Consider the following 20,055-nt stretch of genomic DNA (forward strand, 5'->3'; position numbering starts at 1 on the left):
TTCTTGGAATAGCTCACTATAATTTTTCGTCATAAATGTAATTGGATCAAGATGATGGATCTTTCCTAACTCATTTGAGATAAAGACTATCAGGTCTTGATTTGTTCATAGTAAAGAAATATAATTCAGAGGCCCATCACTGAAAATTATTCAAGAAAACAACCTTCAATTGCATTGTTCATCACTTTAATGTTTATTACAAAAAAATCCTCTTCTCTGAAATACAAACTGTTAATTTTACATTCAGAGTAATAAATTGTGCAGCCTTTCCCCATGGTAGCAAATGTTTATTTATTCAGCAGTCTAGGGAACTTCTACTTGTTGAAATCTTATGCAGATATGTCCCAAAAGAAATACTGTGTAACAAAACAATAAAAGTTAATTTGAAAAAGGCTAGATTATCAGTATATTTATATTGGTGGGGAAGTATCAGTAATCCTCAATTTCTGAGGACTATTCACTTTATCCAAAAGGATACAATCTTTCATTCTTATAAAAATACTTAGGAGAAGTCTTTTCTAAAGTTACAGCCAGTCCCTCATACCTTAGAAATATTTGTGTTAGATTTGGTAGTTTCATTCACGGCATAGATCACTCCAATACCACACAAAATAGCTTGAATACTGCATGTGCTTTGAATAACATCTATTCTAAAGTAAAAATATATATTCACAATTGAATGCAGCATTTGTACCTGGAGACAGATATACTGGAGTCAGAGTTAAGTATCTGGGCATTTCTGGAAGTGTGCCTACAGCGAAATATATCCATCTTTAACATAATATACATATTAGATACATAGATGATATACACCTCTTAATCTGTAGATCCACTGCATATGGATTAATTTTTGACTTCTGTTAACATCTGAAATTCCCATTGGCAACAGTCAAAGAGATATATGCTCAGGGAATCACTTCAGTGCTAAGACGACAGATTTGATTTTAAACATTTCCTTCTTAGTAAAGGACCCCGGCCAGCCAAACCCCAAATAACCTCAGCTCTTAGGTTTACAGCCCATCCTAAACATGACGTGGCCATATCCAAAGAATACCTGCTGACAAACTTTGCGATTTGACCTGCAGCATACAGGTTTATAAAACAAAGGTAAGTAAATAAATTTCCTCCCACCTGGCACGGCTGAATGAAAGGAGGTGTGAGAGGCCAGAAGGGATCGGGCTGATTGCAAGAAGCAACTGTACATCTGGTGACCTTTTCTGTTCGCCGCCTGCTATTATCTTGTTGTTTGGCTGTAGGATAGTGGTTCAGAGCTGGCCAAACAAGAGTATTAGCCAGCGAACCCCCTCCGCTTTCTACCGGCATCCTGGGTCTACTACAGTTTGCAAGCACGCACCCTTTGGCTTTATACAGTACAAAGCACTGATAAAATCCCTCCGAACAGGCTGGGCTCAGGCTGCTCGCTGGAATTTGAGCCCTTGTCAGTCATGTAGGAAGTCTGCTGGTTGGACACTTTCCGCGCTGAAAGCAGGCCCTTTCTTAATTAGTACTGAGATTTGCCCTTCAGCAACATCAAAACTGGTGCCAGGGGAAAAGCCAGAATCTCAGAAAAAACCTGTAAATTAAGCATCCAAACAACAGCTGGGCCCTGCTTGAATTTAATCATATGCAGGCAAAACACTTTGGGGTTAATCAAATGAAATAAACTGCTGAAATCAAGCATAGTACTTGAGTCCAGCTAACAAAACCTGAATAATAAATGAAACCCAATAAGAAAAGTCTTAGCAGAGGTTTCCAAACTGCCTGAGAAATGCTGTACTTTCCAATTGACAGATTTTGATCTGAAATAATATTATCGAGCAAAGGCTTGATGAAGTAGGTCAAATTTCAGCCTGACAACCTTTGAATGACACATGTACTACTGTCACCAGCAATCTTTTGTGGTGAAGCAAAGACAGACACACATAGTATTGAAATGAGATGAATACGATGCTCTTTTTTCACTCACATACAATACTTTAGCGCAGCTCTACAAAGGGAAATGGTAACAACAAACTCGACCCTGAGATGAACTGTGAGGGAACAAGATTTCTGGTTATTAATAGTTTCCTTCTCCAGACCACAGCGAGGAAAAAAGTGCTGCCTATTTTCAGACACTGGAAGTATGGAAATTTGGAGGAGTTTAGGACTAAGGCTAAAATGAATGCATTTATAGCAAAGGCATCCGAAAGGACTGAGGAATTTCCTGTTCAGCAAAGGCACTGCAGAAGATATTCCGTTCATACAGTTCTCTGCCTGCCAGCGATGGATTATCTACAGAAAAGATAGGCAGAGAGCAAACTTTTTTCTGCATTAGACTTACTGTTCGTTCAGGTTTTAGCCTACTGGCATGCACAAGTGACTCAAAATGAGGGTTGCAGTAGTATTATCCATTTCGAGATTGTTTTGATTTCTACTCTGAGGATAAATTCCAGCTTTTGTGATTAGGACTATTTCTCCTGTAAATGCCAGGGGCTGGTGAAGCATGCCTCTCAGATTTGGAGATAAATGACAAATGAGTACATGCAAGTAAAGCATTGCTAAGACAGTACAAGTTCATGAAAATTAGAAGCCCATCTGGAATTTTCATAAGTTTGTCAAATTAAATCAAGTATTTGTTAGTTACTCTCATAATTTTTTATGAAAAGTATATAATCACTGGCATTTAAATATCAATTCTGTAATTAGACTAAATTTCAGAGGCTATATCAAAATTAAAAGGTTGTATATGCACTTGGTTTTCAAGCCGGATCTTATTCCTGCTGTTTAAGTGATACTTCGTAGAATTTATTTACATAAAGTACTCAAAAGACTGACAGAATTAGTACTAACACATCTTTAAGGGGTCTCTTTTGATCCTTTGGAGTTATGTGGAAGTGTTTTTTTAATGCTTTACATCTTCTGTACCAGAATAGCAGAGAATGAAGCCAGTACCAGGCTTATTGTGAAATACTTTTCAATTTTTGGTTTTGTAAAGTATATATCTCATGACAGCATCCCCAAAAATATTTACTTATAATATCTAGTAATATCTACTTTTCTTTTAAGATTGTATTCATTGCAAGGGTGTTTAAATCCCTTGTTCATGCCTGGAGAATTTGAAGCCTCTAAGTTTCATGCTCCTGACAAGTTTAATTTTGAGGGAATTTCCACATGTTGGGGATTTGGAAAAAGGAAAGATTTCTTTGGTACCATTCAAAACCCCCATGTGCTAAAAGGATCAGCTTTAGGGTTGCTTATAGGTTTAGAGTTTAAAGAGTGTCTCCATGGAGATGGATTAGAAGGTGAGGGACACGGTCAAAAGAACGTGATTAAATTAACCTTTATACAACGTGTGGCATGCATGCACATATATATATATGTGTATATATATGCATACAAGCACATACAGGTTTACAAATGCGATACTTCTAGGCAGGCAAAACCAGGCGCATATGTATGTATTTTTTTAACTGTCCCGTTGAAAATGTTACCCTTCCAATTAGATCAGTAGAAAAGCTGTGGGCGTTCTTACTAGGTGTTCAGAAGTCCAGAGGCAGTACATGGGACCAGATCCCCAACGAACACAACGTGAGTAACACAACATATTTCTCACCCACGCAGCAGAATTAGTTTGAGTGAAAACCAAGCCAAAATGTAAACAAATAATATTATTATAAATAATAATATTATAAATAACAACATAAATTCCCAAATGAATAACCCAACTCGGAATCTCGCTTTTGAATTTACAAACATTGCAAGACTCCAATATTGTCTGCTTCACTAGCTCGTTCTCAGAACTCAGAGCAGACTGTCAACCCATACGGCTACAGAGGTACAAACACCCAGAGGTGTTCTGCAGCAATCAGAATAGAGCAGAAAGTGTTAAGAGTAGCTCTTCCACATTTTCACGTGTGGCAGTCGTCAGAGAACAGGCAGCTTTCACACAGCTAGAGACTATTTACTCACAACACGAACACAGGACTACTTCACCAACTGAAATAATTTCTTGAAAATAATGGCAATATTTATAGATCTAAATACTCAGTACATCTACGTTCTGAAGAAAGGACTCTATAGGTTGCCCAAGACATCAGGAAACTGCTTTCTTGAAATACAAAATGATACTCTCTTGCAACTGCATCTCAGCTTTCCTTGGGAATTGTAACTATAGTTATATCCTGCATTGCATTTAAAAATCACTATACAACAGATTGTTCAGTAACTATCCAGTAACTTCATCTGAAACCATAGTAACCAGGCAGGACTGCAGCTCACATTTCCTATCTGGCATTATTTTCTGATAAGATGTTCAATAACTGCTATTACCAGTATATGACAATTGAAAGGAACACCAGAGAGCTCTCTGTGAAACAGCCCAGTTTCCATCAGTTATATATCAGCGCAGTTATTGCAGCATATGGATTCTATACAGAATTGTATACTATGCTTCCCTCCACATCTGTCTATTTGTGAAACGAAATTATAGTGAATTCTATCAGAATATGCAAATCATGCCCTTTCTTTGGTTGTCTCTCCTTACTTTGGGGCTTTTTTTTTTAATGGATTCAGAGGAAAGAGTGAAACTGAACTGGATAGGACTGCTGTCACATCCAAAGTGTGGAAACTCTCTTTTCCATTTCCACTGTGTTTGATTACAAGATTTCTTCTGCTCGAAGCTGAGGCAATGAGGACATTTAATGAAATAATTAATTTGAAAAACACCAAAATAAATAAATAGTAAAAGTCTTCCAGACCATGTGTTGAGCAAGAGCTATTAGCCAGTCTGATAATGTATTCTTTGGTACTGTTTCTGATCACAAGAAAAAATACTTACATTTGCTGAAAGTTGAGATGTAAGGGTAGCAACTTTCTCTTGTGATGCAACCAGCTCTCTCCGTAGTTTCTGAATTTGCTAGAAAAAAAAAAAGACTGCTGTCAGCATTTCAGCAATTTCATTTGATGTGGGTTTTTGGTTTAGTTTTTTTTTGTTTGTTTGTTTTCTTAAGGGACCACTAATAGGTTTACAATGTCTTAGTTTCATATTTTAATCTCAGAACTATTCAGAAATATAAATTATTAAAAACTGGCACCTAGTGCTGCTCCAACTGTTTTCTTGTACTTAACCAGTGTATGAGCTCTGATCCCAGGTAGGGGAGCACATATGGGCAAATGCTTAATTACTTCATATGTACAATCCTCTGTTTGCACATGTAAATGACATGGTTTTTTACCAAATCCCATACATTCAAAACATATCCTTAGTGCAATCAAGGATAGCAGCCCCGAATGAAGCCGAAGCCTGAGATTATGAAACTTGAATGAATTTGGGTGAGGTTCACTGTGCCTGACTGTAGACATGATGCAACCCACATATGCTAAACGCCTTCAGTAGATCAAGTGCCAAAAAGTACTCCCCCACTGCCTTGCTTGAAGAAGGTTTTGATTACTATCTCGGACACAGATTTTTGCTTCACGGATGTCTAAAGTTAGATGAGTTAAAGTAAAATTTTTTTTCTCTAACACAATACTTCCTACAGTCCCTGATATTCAAACATGCAGCGTCTTTAAACCTTATATAAACTTCAAAAACTTGCTTGCCAACTTAAAAAAATAAATCTTTAACTGTGCTTGTTGACATGAAAATAAACGTAATTCAAGGCTCCTGTATCCTTTAATGAAAAACAGAATCCTTAAGAAAAAATATCTGTTTACATTTCAGCTAGGATAGATATCTAGCATGAAGCTTGTGCATCATTTTAAGCTCATTTGAGATCTTACAGGAACTCCAGGCATTGTACTGAACTTAAGAAGGGCATGGAATTTCACTTGGAACCACTTTCATATTCAGACATAAAAGAAATTATTCCAGATTAGAGAAGTAATATGTGTAAAACTAGCCTAAGAAAGGGAGCACATAACATTCACTAGTAAAGGCTACTGCAGCACTTCAATTTTATGAGTCCCATGAAAAGCCAACAGGGAATATTGCACAAGCTTTAAGAATGAACAAGTTCCTGTACATCTATGATACAAAATTAGCTAGGCCATTTACACAGCTCAAAGGAGACAGACTATTGAGTTGTTCTCCATCCTGGACTGACACTTTTTCTGTTTCCAAGTCTTCTCTTTATTTTTCAATAGCAATTATTTGACTTTCCCGCCTAAGCTACACTTTTGTTATATTCCTGCAACTATACAAAGGTAGTTCTCATGAACTGTTGTTCAACATCTCCTGCAAGAGCATCACAGAGCAGACCTAGATACTGAGAAAACATCATGTAGAAATACGCAGGAATAAAATGGTGTTTCACCTCTATACACAGCCCTGTATAAAGGGCAATAAAGAGGGGAATTGTCATCATTGTCATTTACACTTCTGAGCTATGGCATGGTTCTTTAGCTCCTTTGCTTTAACTTTCAGAGAAGAGAGCTTAGAAAATTCAGGTAGAAATTGTATTGAAATATACTGCAGCAAGTAAGGAAGAATATGTTTATTTTTTTCAACTTCCTCAAAATACCTCTTAGTTGACTTTTTCTCTGATTAGAGCAGGAAAAATAGGAGCATGAACACAGGTGTTGGAAGGCATGTAGCCCTGTGAAGTGGAAGTGCACCCCTTGGTGCTGCATTTTATTGCTGCTACTCCTTGGTGCCCTTTTAATACAACCAGGACTTCATTTGGAGAAAGGCTGTAATTGTATCCAGCTGCTGACCCGGGCTTGTCACCCATTCTTACACACTGTGAGGAGAAAGAAGCTGTTTTCCACGTCAGATTTGATTTATATCTGAAATCAATCTGCGTTGCTCTGAAATCCATCAAAGTGGTCAGTTTCAGAAATATAATATAATGCAAAATGTAAGGGAGAGAAGTTCAAAGCGAACATTTGAAGTATTTTTTTCTTGAAAGGCAGCACATCATTCCCTAGAATTGCACAGTCCCTTAGATCCAGTACAGAGAGGTATTAAGTCAGAAATCAGACCTATCACAAGTCCTCCACTCAGAAGCCTGATTCTCATCGATTCTTTTCACCTTTTCAGAACCTCAGCCAGGAGGCATTCTCCAGCACGATGCGAAGAAAATACCTTCTAGTGCACTAGAAGCTGCATCAGCTCTTTAGCAGTACTTTCCAAAAAGTGGTTCAAAGACATACGGTATCTTTTCCCCAGCGACTCAGCAGTTTAGCCATAGCAGATAAACAATAAACTTTAAAATATTATAATACAATACGCAGCTATAGAAACAAAGAAATGGTTTTACCTCTGAATGTGCCTTTTCTTCTGCCTGGAAGAAAACAAAGAAGAAATGGCTTAGAAACAGTATGCAACATAATTGTGGTAATAGAAAATAAAAGCCAGCTACACTGAAGCGAAATGAATAGTTTCACGGATCCATTACATTTAAGGAAGGTATGCAGTAAAAACAATAAATGGAATTCTTTTCAACTTACTTGGCAAAGCTCCAGCTGAAACCCCAAGGAGTTTGCCAGCATACCGACAACATGAAACAGTGGATAAAAGGAGAACAGGAACAGAACTGCAGGAACTGCAGCTACATTTCTAAGATATAAAAGAAAATCTGCTCTCCTGTCACGGCAGGGGCCTTAGCCTGTTACAAGCAAACTTTTACACTGTAATGATTATTATGGCTCCTGGAACTATATTTGTTTTACTGTATACTGAGCAATATCAAAAATAGACTAACCCCTGCTACGAGTAAAACATATATGGTGGGAAGGTGAGGAGAGTTGCACTTTCAAGTAATTTCTTCCATACAGAGTACTGAGGAAAGTATTAAGGGCTATCAAGGCATGTTAAAGTTTTAGCTTAAGCTTGCTAATGATATTTAACAATTTTAGCTATTTTCCATGTTATTATGTGTTGTGTCATATAACGATGCCGTTTACTCAGCAGTCTTTTTCAACAAGCTAAGAAACTAAACCATGGCAAGGCAAACCTTTGAAAGTGATTACATTTGTAAGCATGGGAGTAGTCTAATTTAGGAGGCATTCAGTGGACAGAGAAATCTTGCTTCAGTGGGATTCTAATGGAAAGGAATGGTGTGCCGTGAGAGAAGAATCCTTTTGTAACATTAAATAAGAATCAGTTAATGTACTGGAAACCAATCCCCGCCATGATCTGAGGTGGCCCAAGTTCAGAGAAGCAGTCTAACATTATCTGGAAGAGAAGTAAACAGTAAAAGGAAAATGTGGGTGGAAAATTAGCTACAAATAACACCAGAAAGGCTAAGAAAACCCAAGGTAAGAGTTCCTCAGAAGATCTCCTGACATCAGGCCGTACCTGTGTTATTACAAATTAATGTAGCAGCTTTTTTAAGCCTGTATTAAGCCCAACTTTTGTGCTGTTAGAATGTTAATAATTTATTATAGATATGTTTTCTTACTTTACCCGGTGTAGGGGGAGAAGACTTTTAGAAAATGCCTCTTTCCATACATGTTTATCTAGTAACAGTCACTAAAAAGACTGTGGTGTTACAGTGTTGCCCTGCGCAACACTTAGAGCTGCTCTTGGCTGAAACTACTGTAATGCCTGATACATCACTACATGGGAATGATTTAGTATAATGTTTATTTTATGCGACACACATACTGATAAGAACTTTCTGATGTATTTTTGCAAAAAAGAGATCTGCCTTCAGAAAAAAAAGAAAAAAAGTTCTATTCCCATTATTCTTTCTTCAAAGATGTAGTGCATGAAAAGTCACAAAGGGATGAAGAAAGACCATGTCCCCTTATGAATTCTATCGTACGAAGAAAAACAAAAAAATAAAAAACTGGGGTTGGTGACCTTTTCCTGAAACTGCCATGCAGGGACATGGTCCCTTGTCCTTAGACCACCAGACCCCGCGGATGAAGGCAGTGCTGCATGTTGTTACCAGATTGTCCCTCACTGTACAAGAAAGCGTTGCCTCTCCCCCAGAGCTCAGAGAGGTGGCTCCCACAAGGCAACTTTCGTGGGCAGTGCAAGAAGTGAATCAAAGAGAAAGGATAGGATTCTGGGAATACTATCAACTTAAAAAATAAAAACCCAAGTACATCTGAGCAGTTTTTACTTAAGAGTTCATGCTGGCACCATTGTAACCCAGCACTCAGCCATCGGTTCAAAATGCTCTAAAAGGAAATAATCTTTTTTCTTCCTCTACTTCTCCAACATATCCATGCATCCCATCCTTGAAAGGATTTTTTTTTTCTTTTTTTGAAGACTTAAAATATTAACATACAAATGACTTGTCCTTACACATCTCCTTTGAGCTTGGCTTAGCACAGTTAATGAAGTCTAGGGATTCTAAGTGTAGCTAATGCTGAGAGCCAGTGCGAGAAATATAACAATTAACTAAATATGTGCAAATTGCAGTGTCTCACCTACTGAGCAGGATGAGATTAAAACTGGAGACAACCTATCATAATTTACACTACCACACATTTTTTTTCAACTTCTCAGAGAGCTAGATATATTCACTGCCAAAACTGAATCAGTATTTCAATCCTACAGTCTACTAAGTTTGCTTACGTGGCATACTTTTCTGAGAAACCAAATCTTTGTCCCTCTACATGCATATCTTACAAGCTAGATTTCCAGTCTATTCAAGTAAGTCCTGAAAACCCAAATGCAAATCAAGAAGAAAGCAAATACATACAGAAAATACTAGTGAACACAGAAATTTCTGTCTCATTGGACTTATTCATTGCAATGGCAGCAAATCATGAAATGTCTCTTCTGAATCTCGTATTTGAATTCTCAAAGAAACAATCTTCAGAGAATAACTTTTTAATTTTAATAACTCTCTAACAGAGAATAACGATTTTCAGCTATCCTTTGGTAATAATACATAAAGATCTTGATCTTTATTTAGTACTTTGTCTGAATCTCTCCAGTGTGATTAGGCTGCAGAAAATCACTAGCACCAAGGCTTAATGCAATGCTTGAGAAATCTAATAAATATATTTGAATGAGATATTTATGGAAAGGCAGCTGCTTTGGAATTCCTGCTTTGTGGTTTTGGCCTGCTTAAATAAGGTAAAAAACTCTTGTACTCCTCCTTGAATCTAGTAATAGCTGAAAGCGAGTTATATGTGCCATAACCCCGGGAAGCTATTCCTTGCTGAAGGAAACTGGGCACCGCACCATATCATCTATGAAATGTTGTTCTCTGCTTTCAGCTGATGGGATGCCGATTGCCAACCTTTCATGTTTCTAGACTCCACTTGTGCATCATCTTCTGATTAATTGCTGAAAAGTTTAAACTTTTTTCACAGGATGAGAGGGATCAAGCATTCTGATCAAAAATCATCCCCAAAGGTCAGTCCTAGTAATTTTGTCATACTAATTCATTTCTTGCCCTTTACTGGTTTTTCTTCCATTATATTGTCTCCATAATCCATAACTTAAGAAGTGGGGGCTTAGCTGCAATGTGGACAGACAGTCAGACATTTCAGAAGATATTCCCCTTACAGTATAAACTTGGGCAAACAGTTTCTTTTGCAGGAAAAATACTGTTCTTTAATATCATGGGATTTAGGTAATATTTCCAAGATACTCTGTAATCTTGAATGATAGCAGGTTATATAAATAGAAAGTATTAGCAAATATCTTACTTCATTATACAGCACTAGAGCAGAGGTATTTCAGACTTACTGACTGTTTGGGTGCTGAAAGCATCCGGTGTCGCTTTATAATTTGATTTTTACCATCTATCGGTTTCATAATATTCTTCTAAACTTTGACATCAAAGCTTGAATTATTACTCTGGACCTCCCCACCCCCCATGCAAACTGATCGTAGTGTCTCACGGACAGGGAAATAGTAGTAAAGATTTTTCAGCTACCAAAATGTAAGTGAGAATCTTTGCTTTGAATTTTACATGCACATGACTGGCTCATGTGCAGCCCGTCTCTATGTACACTCTACTGCCCCAAAATAATTCAGGACTGGTCTGGACTGGAATTTCTTGCAATTTGCTGCTTAAGGTCTGGACAAACCTAATGCCTGTGTACCTTACGTTTTAGACATGCCCTTGTATAGACCTTTTTATGATTAAACAGAACTAGAAGAGGCACCGTTGTGGTAGACATTGTGCATGGATGCACCTAGTTTCCAAGCTAAGGTGAGTTTAGCATTGAGACAGGGCTACCAAATGGTGCAAATGCATCAGGCTGCATGGGCTCGGTATTCCCAGGCAAGAACTGGTGTTGGCTCTGGGTAGAGGAGTCCACATCATTCCAGGGATGTCAGCTGACACTATTCAACACCTGAAAATACGGAGAGGAGACAGACTATTCATGAACGTACAGTGGGAAAGCAGGTAGATGGGTTCCTCTCCAGTGACAAAGGGCTACTACAGCATGTAACTGTAGTTAGCAAACAGATTGCAAAGCAACTGCTGTGTATCAGCAAGGGAATGTCCAAACATGCCTAACTCCTCCCATATGGATGATTTCATGTTAGTAGAACAACTGAAGCAACAAATCATCCAGAGGATCTCAAATAAAGATACCAAAACAATAAAATAGAGAAAAAAATCAAAACTAGAATTTCCGCTTGAGCTAGAGTACAATTATTACTCAATCTAAATAATCTAATTAAGTAAGAATAACCATTTTTCAAAGACACTCTTCTCTTTGGAAATAACATCTAAATGCTGCCATTTGCAACAAAGATCATTAGACATTTAAACTGCAAATTGTATCTCCCTTACCCTGGAGCAATCTTGTGTTTTTCAAGAAGTGTACCTCAAACAGGACAAAAACACTTTGTAAATTGTGCAATTAGAAAACTAGCTGAAAAGAAGCAAAATCACTCATATTTATCAACTACAACAGCATAAGGACCTCCCCCCCTTTAAAGAGAGACTCTTAGACCATTACTTTCTTTTTAACTTAAATACATACAGTAGGCAATTTTAAGCAGTTCTAATCAAATCACATAAAAAAAATGAAAATAATGTATTCTAAAATAGCGTGACAGTAATACTGAAGTTGAAAAGAAATGTCCTTGCTTCACTGTAGTATAATTTTAATCCTTCTAAACCTCAAAGCATTTAAAGTTTCATGAACAATGAACAAGAACAGAGGCAGGCAGAACTTTTTCTAATATGTCAATACTCACCGTAGAGTAGAGAGAGGATGTGCTGGAGACAAGTGATAATGAGGACCCATGTACTTTAAAAAAAGGAAAATAATATGAAATATTGATGAAAGCATAAAACTTCCCCCACGTAGCTCAATAACTAAACATCTTTTTAAAATGAGAACCAATCTTCCACAAAGAGCAATTATGAGCTATCAGTAAAGAAAAGCTATTGATAATTTTTTCCTGCACTTAAAAAGATTGTTCTATAAAAAAAAAAGGCACTTTTCTGCGTACATGGTAGGAGAGCAAGCCAGTGAGATTCAGTATTATTACCAGCAAACCAAGCATGACTTTTGTTGTTTTGACAACAAATCACTTAATAAATACACTCTTTAGAGAAACGAGAAATTGGACAGGTTTATACACCTGCCCAAAGCTGAGCAAAGTGATTTTAATACTAGACTGTGTTTTGCAAAACAGTTCACATTCCCTGGGGTGAGCTCACAGGCTTTCCTCAGTTGGCGTCTGCCCTCAGCACAAGGCAGACCCGTGCACGCTGGTGTCTGTAGCCCGTGTGAAGGGGTTACTGCGAGATGTAGTGCCATATTTCCACTAATCGTCAGTAGAGTCAGCCTCAAGAGCACGGAGTGAAGATGCAGGACTTCAACGCAAAAAATGGTGTTCCTGGTCTCTCTGAAAATGGCAATTGAAGACTAAACTGAGAAAAAAATGCCCCTTCTGCTTTTGATTACTCTACTGAAGAAGGACACACTAACAGAGAATTTTAAAGAAGATCATTTATTTCGTTACTTCTTTTCATTTTTGTTTCAAGAGTTTGGTAAATAAATTATTTTGTGTTATTGGCATTTGTATTCCAAATTGACAATAGGAGAATACTTGAATTAGCCAAATAGACTTTAAATCTAGTTTTGTAACCGGGCAAATATTTACAAAGTTGTGGTACACTGACCATAAATCCTGTTCCTTTCAATCTATCTCTGATTTTCAGTCTCTGTTTTAAATCTCTCAGCTAAACTCCCATTCTGCTCTCATACACTGTGGCTCTACTCATTACTTCACTTCTTTCACTATAACCTTCCTCAGAGCTCCTATCTTAAATAAAACACATTTGGCCTTCCAACAGCATCATTTCACGTTAATCTCTAGTGACTGTAAACTGCTGAAAACTGTTTATTATTGCTGCATTGACTTTCATTTACTCAGGTTGATCATGGTTATCCACTCCAGCTGGATATGAAACATGACCAATGAAAAAGCCTTCATCAAGGCCACCGGTGACCCATTACTGAAATTCCAGATTTAACACCTCTTTTTCTATGCATAAATTATTTGCCTTGTTTTCTCTATTATTCTTCCAGTGTTTCCTTTGATAATTCTCCTGTTCCTCAGCAAAGGGTCTGTAGTCACCTCTGTCCTTGAATTATGTGATATGCTTCTGTGCAGTCAGCCATCCTCTCTGTGCTGACAACTCACAGCTTGATCTGTCCTGCACCCTACTGCTAGTATTACATACCCAGATGTCTGCCTGACATATCATCTAAAATTCAGAAGAACAAATTGAGAAGTGAAAATATTAGTTGTCTGTTATTTCATCTAGGACTTTTTTTTCCCCCTTTTATCTCATGACTATGACCTTTGGGGCTAGGGGAAGACTTTTTTATTTGCTTGTTATAAAGACCATTTATATTGTTATCACTTAGCAGTAAGCAAGATTGATGAGATGATGTGATAGAATGACTCTCCATTAGATTTTAGTGGGGCTTTTTTGGGGGGGTTGCTTTTTAATTAAAGGGTGTGAGAATGTATGGGAATTCTGCAAATAATCAGATTTACCAGAACTGTTAGGCAGAAGAAAATGTTACAGGGCATTTAACTAGGAGCTGTCAGATGTGGTTAAAAAAACCCAAAAACCAAAACCAAAGCCAAAACAAAAATATTCCCCAAGTTCCAGGTATTGTACATAGCATTAAAGAAACCAGACCAACAGTAATAATTTGCATACAGAAAGTAGTGAGGTCAGAATTAATGACAGAGTTTAAATACAGAAATTCATATAGTGTTTGCTGTAGGAAGCTGTAGAAAAGTTGGGAAATTAGGTGACTATAAAAGAAAGGGGATGCTAAGTACTACTGGCATTTGGAAAAAAAAGAGTACAGAAGTAGGACTAAGACAGCATAGAACCACAGTAGTCAAGGTATGCTCAGACACTTCACATTTAGAGACAAAAAGAATAAAATAATTTTCCAAGAATTACTTCCTTTCCTCGACAATTTCCAATAAAGGACTTATAAGTGTATGACATACACAGCATTGCATATTACTGTGTGAAAGAAATACCTTCCACGCTTTAGGGTAAGTAAGTCCTGTGAATCCAGCTCAACAGAATTAAAAAATAGCTTCACAAAATTCTTTATGTTTTTATGTTGCTGAAAAAATATTTTAAAATTTTACTACACTTTGGAGGCCTATTTTGGGGGCCTATTTTGGGGCCCATTAGCCGATCCAAATAGTAACTAGGTCTTACCTTCTTCCATGCTGTCCCTGAATGAACCTGAATGACTAATCGCTCGTGGTCTCTCTTCTAAGGATGTAGCACTGCCACACAGTTGGGAGTCATCATACAGATCAAAAGAAGTGTCTTGTGCAGGGATGCTGTTTGAACGCATCATACTGGGTCCAGGAAGGTTAAACTGAGATAGGTTGGTTGGACTCACTGGAATACAAAGCTTTATTAATGAAGCACATTTCCATTAAATGAATTTTGGTTCTGTATTGTAATGTAGGACTAGCATGGTTAGGTGGACTTTACGCTGTTGAGAAAATGCAAGGCTTTTATTCCTACACACGAAACCACCACAAACAGGTGAAGCAGATGATCTCTGAGGAGCTGGAGCTGGATGAGACTAATCCTGTAAACCACATGGTAACACTAACACTGCTGTCTGAATACACACTTGTTCACTTTGACAGCCCAAGACAGAAAATCCATGGGAGAGATACAAAAGTTAAAAGTTAAAAAGGAGTAAGAAGTTGTAAGTATTTTTTTATAAGCAGCTCTTCTAATAAATCTGTGTCTGTATTTTTACCGTTACATACCTATGTAACCAACTGCTGTTAAGACCAAAGTTTTATTGGCATATGCAGGACATGTTTACCCTTTGATTTTCTACAGCACCAGCTTAAAATTCCTGCACAGGCCAGTTGAATCTCATCATAATAAATAGGAGTAGTCCCATCACTCATGAGTGAAATCCAGAACAGCACTGATGAACGTAGTTTAAGCTTTTGCAAAGTTTGTTTGCCAGTAGGAAGGAAAGCCTGGTTATGATTCACTTGGACCACATGAACTCAATACCTAGAAGAAAAAGCTAATGTCTATCCAAATTCAGCCTACGTCTTTGGACTTTTATTTTAGATCGTGCAAGATGTGCTTTAAGTCATAAACTACCACAGCAGCTGTGTTGTGAGAGCAAATTATTCCACAGGGCTATGATAATGGTAAGAAGGAAAGGACAATGACAAAATAAATTAAAAAAAACCCCAACCGATCTTATTGTCTCTCTTGTGAGTACAAGAAGTATGAATAAAAAGAAGATAATTGTAAGCAGAAAACGATAGAGTGAGAGAAACACTGCTTAAAAAGAGATGTGTCCAAAAATACTGCAAGTACATGGAGGAAATCCAAAGCAGTAGCTTAGCCAGGATCCAATTTCATCTTTCAAAGTGGCTTTGTTCAACTTCTTTTTCCCATATGTAATAAAGACTAACATTTGTATGTCTGATCAAACTGCTTTTGAGTGATTGTAAACTACAGATGCCATAAGCTGTGACAGAGTGACAGAAGTGTGAATTAGCAGAAGGTTGCTGCTAATTCCACAGTAATGGCTGAAAACACAAAAGCTCATTGTGAAGCTAGGTATGTGTCCAGCGCGGTGCAAATAAATAGTTTTCTATTGTGCATGACAGAAAAAAAAAAATATTAGCAAAACTAAATTTGTGTTGGATTAACTTGAAACAAAATCCAGAAACAAAATCTAAAATTTGACCTGAAATCAAATAAATCTGAAATGTGATTTGCATCCTAAAATACTACATTGTATTAAAGGACAGGATTTGGATTGGGCCCAGTGCACTTATAGCCAGGTCCAGTCACTGAAAAATATTTGGAACGCCTATCCCAAAGCAAACCTGTATATAGGAAAAAAACATTGTTTAGCGTCTGGATTGACTTTCACAAAATCACTGGATAGAATCCCACTGACTGTGAATCCTAAAAGATGAGTAGCTTTGAACTACTGATTTCCAGTTGATTTCCACTTCAGCCTCAGATTTTCTTCTCCTTGGGCAAGTCATAGAGAATATGTGGGTTTTTTCTGTATGCAAAATAGGAAGTACCCTGGCCTACTCCATGAAAAACATTGTGTGTTTCCCTTCATTAGTGGTATACCACAATATGGTGATGGAGATGTTAAATTATCTAGTTTGGCAAACTAAGAAATATGAATGGTTGAATTTTATGAGTCTAATCTAGAGTGGGAGAAACAGTGGAGGGAAACGGCATTTACCCAGGTTGGAAAAGTGATATTTTCCAGTTGCGGATGAAGACATAGCTGAAGGAGAAACAAGCGGGGACTGACTGCCAGTGTCTTGCAGGCCTCCAGTTGAATGGGAGCGCAGCCATTCCTTGCCTTCCTCCTGACTCGTCTGCCGAGATGATGGAGTATATCTGAAAAACCACAGCTGACATGCTCAAAACAACAACAAGGTGACAGTTTGGAAAGAAACAGGTTTCACATAAATACCCTTCACCAGTTAGACAGAGCAAAACCCTTGAAAGCATCGAGTCTAGTCAAGTGACTACCACCAGGGATTTTACCGAGGTAAAATACAGGACTTGAAACCCCTTTTCTCTTCATCCCCCTCCCCAAAACAGCATTCCCTTCCTTTGAAGAGATATGATGATAAACCATAGAAGACAGACAACTGAGCTGACAGGAAAGGACTTCAAAGCTGTAGGAAGTGTACAGGTTGATGTAAAAGCTCGGAAGCTGTATGGCTAGGATGGGGAATGGACAGACTAGAAGCCAAGAAATGTGAGTAGCTGCTTACAAAATGACATCTGCCACAGATCAGGTGGGCAATTTGTTAGATGGTAGGAGTGAAACAGATCAACAACTCTGAAAAAGGAGTTTGCATCGGTAATGACAACTACTCATGGTCATACGCACGGCCTGTCACTCTGAATGATACTTGGCATTGTGTCCTGCCCCAAACTCAGGGGAGGGAAAGGGACAGGAAAAATCCACAATTAGCAGAAACAAGTTCTCTGGAAGGAAGAAGTCTTGCAATGTAATCATTCATCAACTGCTTCCTATGGCAAACCAATAAAACAAGTGTAACTTGACACATGGGCTAAGAGGGAGAACTGGTAACTCACTGGGCCCAGCTCCTTTTGGCCGGGCTGGAAGAAGGGCAATTCTGGCAGTGGTTAAACGTTAAAATGTGCAGGCAGTGTGGGTCTTAACCAAGAGATTGTTTTCAGCAATGTCTGCAATAGCCTGCTTCATTCAGCACAATCTCCTGCTGAGAAATGAGCACCTTCTTCACCGCTGTCATGAGCCATCAGTGTTCCCCAAACAGCAGAGCAGAAAGGGCTTTTGATACTCTGGCTTCAGGCTTGCAAGGCACAAGTATTTCTGCTTAGAAAGCAGATTAAATGATCATGTAAGTTCTCATGTTGTGCTTGGGGTTTTGTACAATATTTTACGGCATTAAAACATCTTGTCCTGATTAAATATTTACTTCCTTTCTGCTTTCAAAAAGACAGCTATGATCTTTGCCTATAAATGTGGTAGAGCAGAGTTACCCAGCAGTAACTGGATCAGAAACATGGCAAAATGAGAATTCAGGATCTGGGTCTTGGACTGGGATTTCTGCACATTAAATCAAACTGATGGTCTTTCTGGGATAACTGATCAGGCCTATATGCCTATAAGCTGTTTTCCCACTCCATTTCACTTTCAGCTTTCAGCCATTATTACAATTATAGAGCCACAAACCTCAATCATGCCATTGTACCCTTGCAGGGTCCCCTTTATGCTTTTTTTATGTCCTCCACCTTTTCCATTCTCTCTCAATCCGAAGTGATTGTTTTGGGACAACAGGAAATTTGATTAAATTCTTTTTAAGGAACGGATAGTGCAGAAGGTGCTTTCTAGTGACAACATTTTAGCACTACCTTAAAATTTCATAAAATGTTATTTATCAATAATTCGGGATTGAACTGTGTAATTTCAGTGACTGGAGGGCTGCAGAGTGTCTGTGTGCATGCACATATACCCTTGTTTGCTAAATTCCCTTCCTGGATTGGGGAGATAGGCTGCCACGCCAAATGAGACCGGACAAGTTACCTAATCATCCCCTCTTTTAACCATGGAGCAGAGCAGACTTCTGTTTTCTGTGATGAAGACAGCTCTAATTAGTGGCGAATTAGTAGCAAAGTTGGACTCTGAGTACTGCTGGATCAAGAAGACTAGCTGGAGCAGGGCTCATTTTATACCTACACACCTTGGATATTTAAGCATTTTCTAGCCTTAGCCTTTACCAGATCTTCAAATCGAACAGCATGAGTGTTTGCATTTGGAGTTCAAGTTCAGATCCACCTCTAAAAACATTATTTTTCTCAATAATGTTTTCAACAATTAGTCCCATTGAAGTGCAAAAGTATCTTGTTCTGTCTCTTTTAGCTTTCCAGGATTCAATGCCTTTTAAGATTCAATGCATAAGGAAACTATCCTTAATAGTATTCACTTCCTATGATATATGTTGAAAGGAAATTTCTTCACTAGGCAGACTTGGAAAGAAAAAGTCCATTGTTAAAATCTATGTTTTTTGGTTTGAATCTAAATACCAAGAACTCTGTTGTAAATAGGATCAACAAAAGGAGAAAGAAAAGGAAAGACAGTGTAGAAAAGGTTACAGGAAAACAGAGAAGCATCAGTCATGCTCAAAAAAATATATACCTTAATCCCTTTTTGGGTAGTGTATTTCTGTCAAGCTGCATGCTGTTAAAACAAAAAAAATCCCTAAGGACATACAGTAAACCGGACTGTTCAGAATTACAAATTTTAAAGGTCTAGATATGTGTGCATAACAGAAGGTCATTTAATGCTTTTTAATATATCTTTCGTGATAAATCCCTGACTCATTGGAGGGGACAATAGGACACGGATTGCTGCACATTCATTTTTCATCTAGACATGCTCTGGGCTGGGTCAATAGTAATTTGGAGACTGTCCAAGTCAGAAAGAAGTCCTTCCTTACCATTTCTAACCTTCCTACAGCTTCACCCTGCAATCTGTGCGAGAATCATATGGTCACAGCATGAACCCTTACTTTTCACAGTTGCCTATGATATGCCAATAGATTTCCGAAAGAAATGAAGGTTGTGGCACCTGCTAGGAGACAGCATGGCCTTGCCAGAAGCCAAATGACAGCTCTGCTTGTAGAAATATGTGCTAAATATACAGACCCTTGGCTTTCTGTTGCTGTGGGGCTCACATAGTAAGCTGATGGTGGTGATAATGAAAAGTGGCAGCAGAGCAATGATGTTCCATATTCACGCGCATGCGGTAGCAGAGTGGCTGATCACCAGAGATCTACATCTGGAGTTTTCTTAATTGAAATCCCATCACTAGAAGGACACCCTTCCTTCAAATCAAGTGACATTTGGACACTTCCTCATAAGGACTTGGTAGATCGGTCCCCGACTAGTGTGGGTTGAATTTGAACTAGTTATCATCAAGTAAGTGTTGCAATGGTTTTTCCCTTAAGAACATAATTTAGTGTCGCCATATGGATTAAACTGTGAAATGGCTTTAGCAAGTTTCTGTATTACATATCATCATCACACCTCTGAGAACATCCGTAACTTAGGACCTGTCCTACCCAGAGAAACTCTCCCGCCA

At 38.1% G+C, this 20,055-nt stretch overlaps 1 protein-coding gene across 8 annotated transcripts in view; it reads right to left on the reverse strand.

Annotated features, from left to right (window-relative positions):
• NAV3 (neuron navigator 3) overlaps positions 1 to 20,055 on the reverse strand; it is a 566,306-nt gene that overhangs the window by 33,804 nt on the left and 512,447 nt on the right. For 6 of the 8 annotated variants that reach the window (XM_063322883.1, XM_063322884.1, XM_063322882.1 and 3 more), the window contains 6 exons: positions 19,111 to 19,152; positions 16,654 to 16,814; positions 14,613 to 14,801; positions 12,104 to 12,156; positions 7,239 to 7,262; positions 4,817 to 4,894 (listed from right to left, as the gene is read on the reverse strand). In XM_063322883.1, the coding sequence (XP_063178953.1) occupies positions 4,817 to 4,894; positions 7,239 to 7,262; positions 12,104 to 12,156; positions 14,613 to 14,801; positions 16,654 to 16,814; positions 19,111 to 19,152 (547 nt within the window). The remainder of the gene's footprint in view (positions 1 to 4,816; positions 4,895 to 7,238; positions 7,263 to 12,103; positions 12,157 to 14,612; positions 14,802 to 16,653; positions 16,815 to 19,110; positions 19,153 to 20,055) is intronic. The other 2 variants (XM_063322885.1, XM_063322881.1) reach the window with 1 other exon arrangement.

This window comes from Chroicocephalus ridibundus, chromosome 1 (assembly GCF_963924245.1).
Source record: "Chroicocephalus ridibundus chromosome 1, bChrRid1.1, whole genome shotgun sequence".
NCBI lineage: Eukaryota > Metazoa > Chordata > Aves > Charadriiformes > Laridae > Chroicocephalus > Chroicocephalus ridibundus.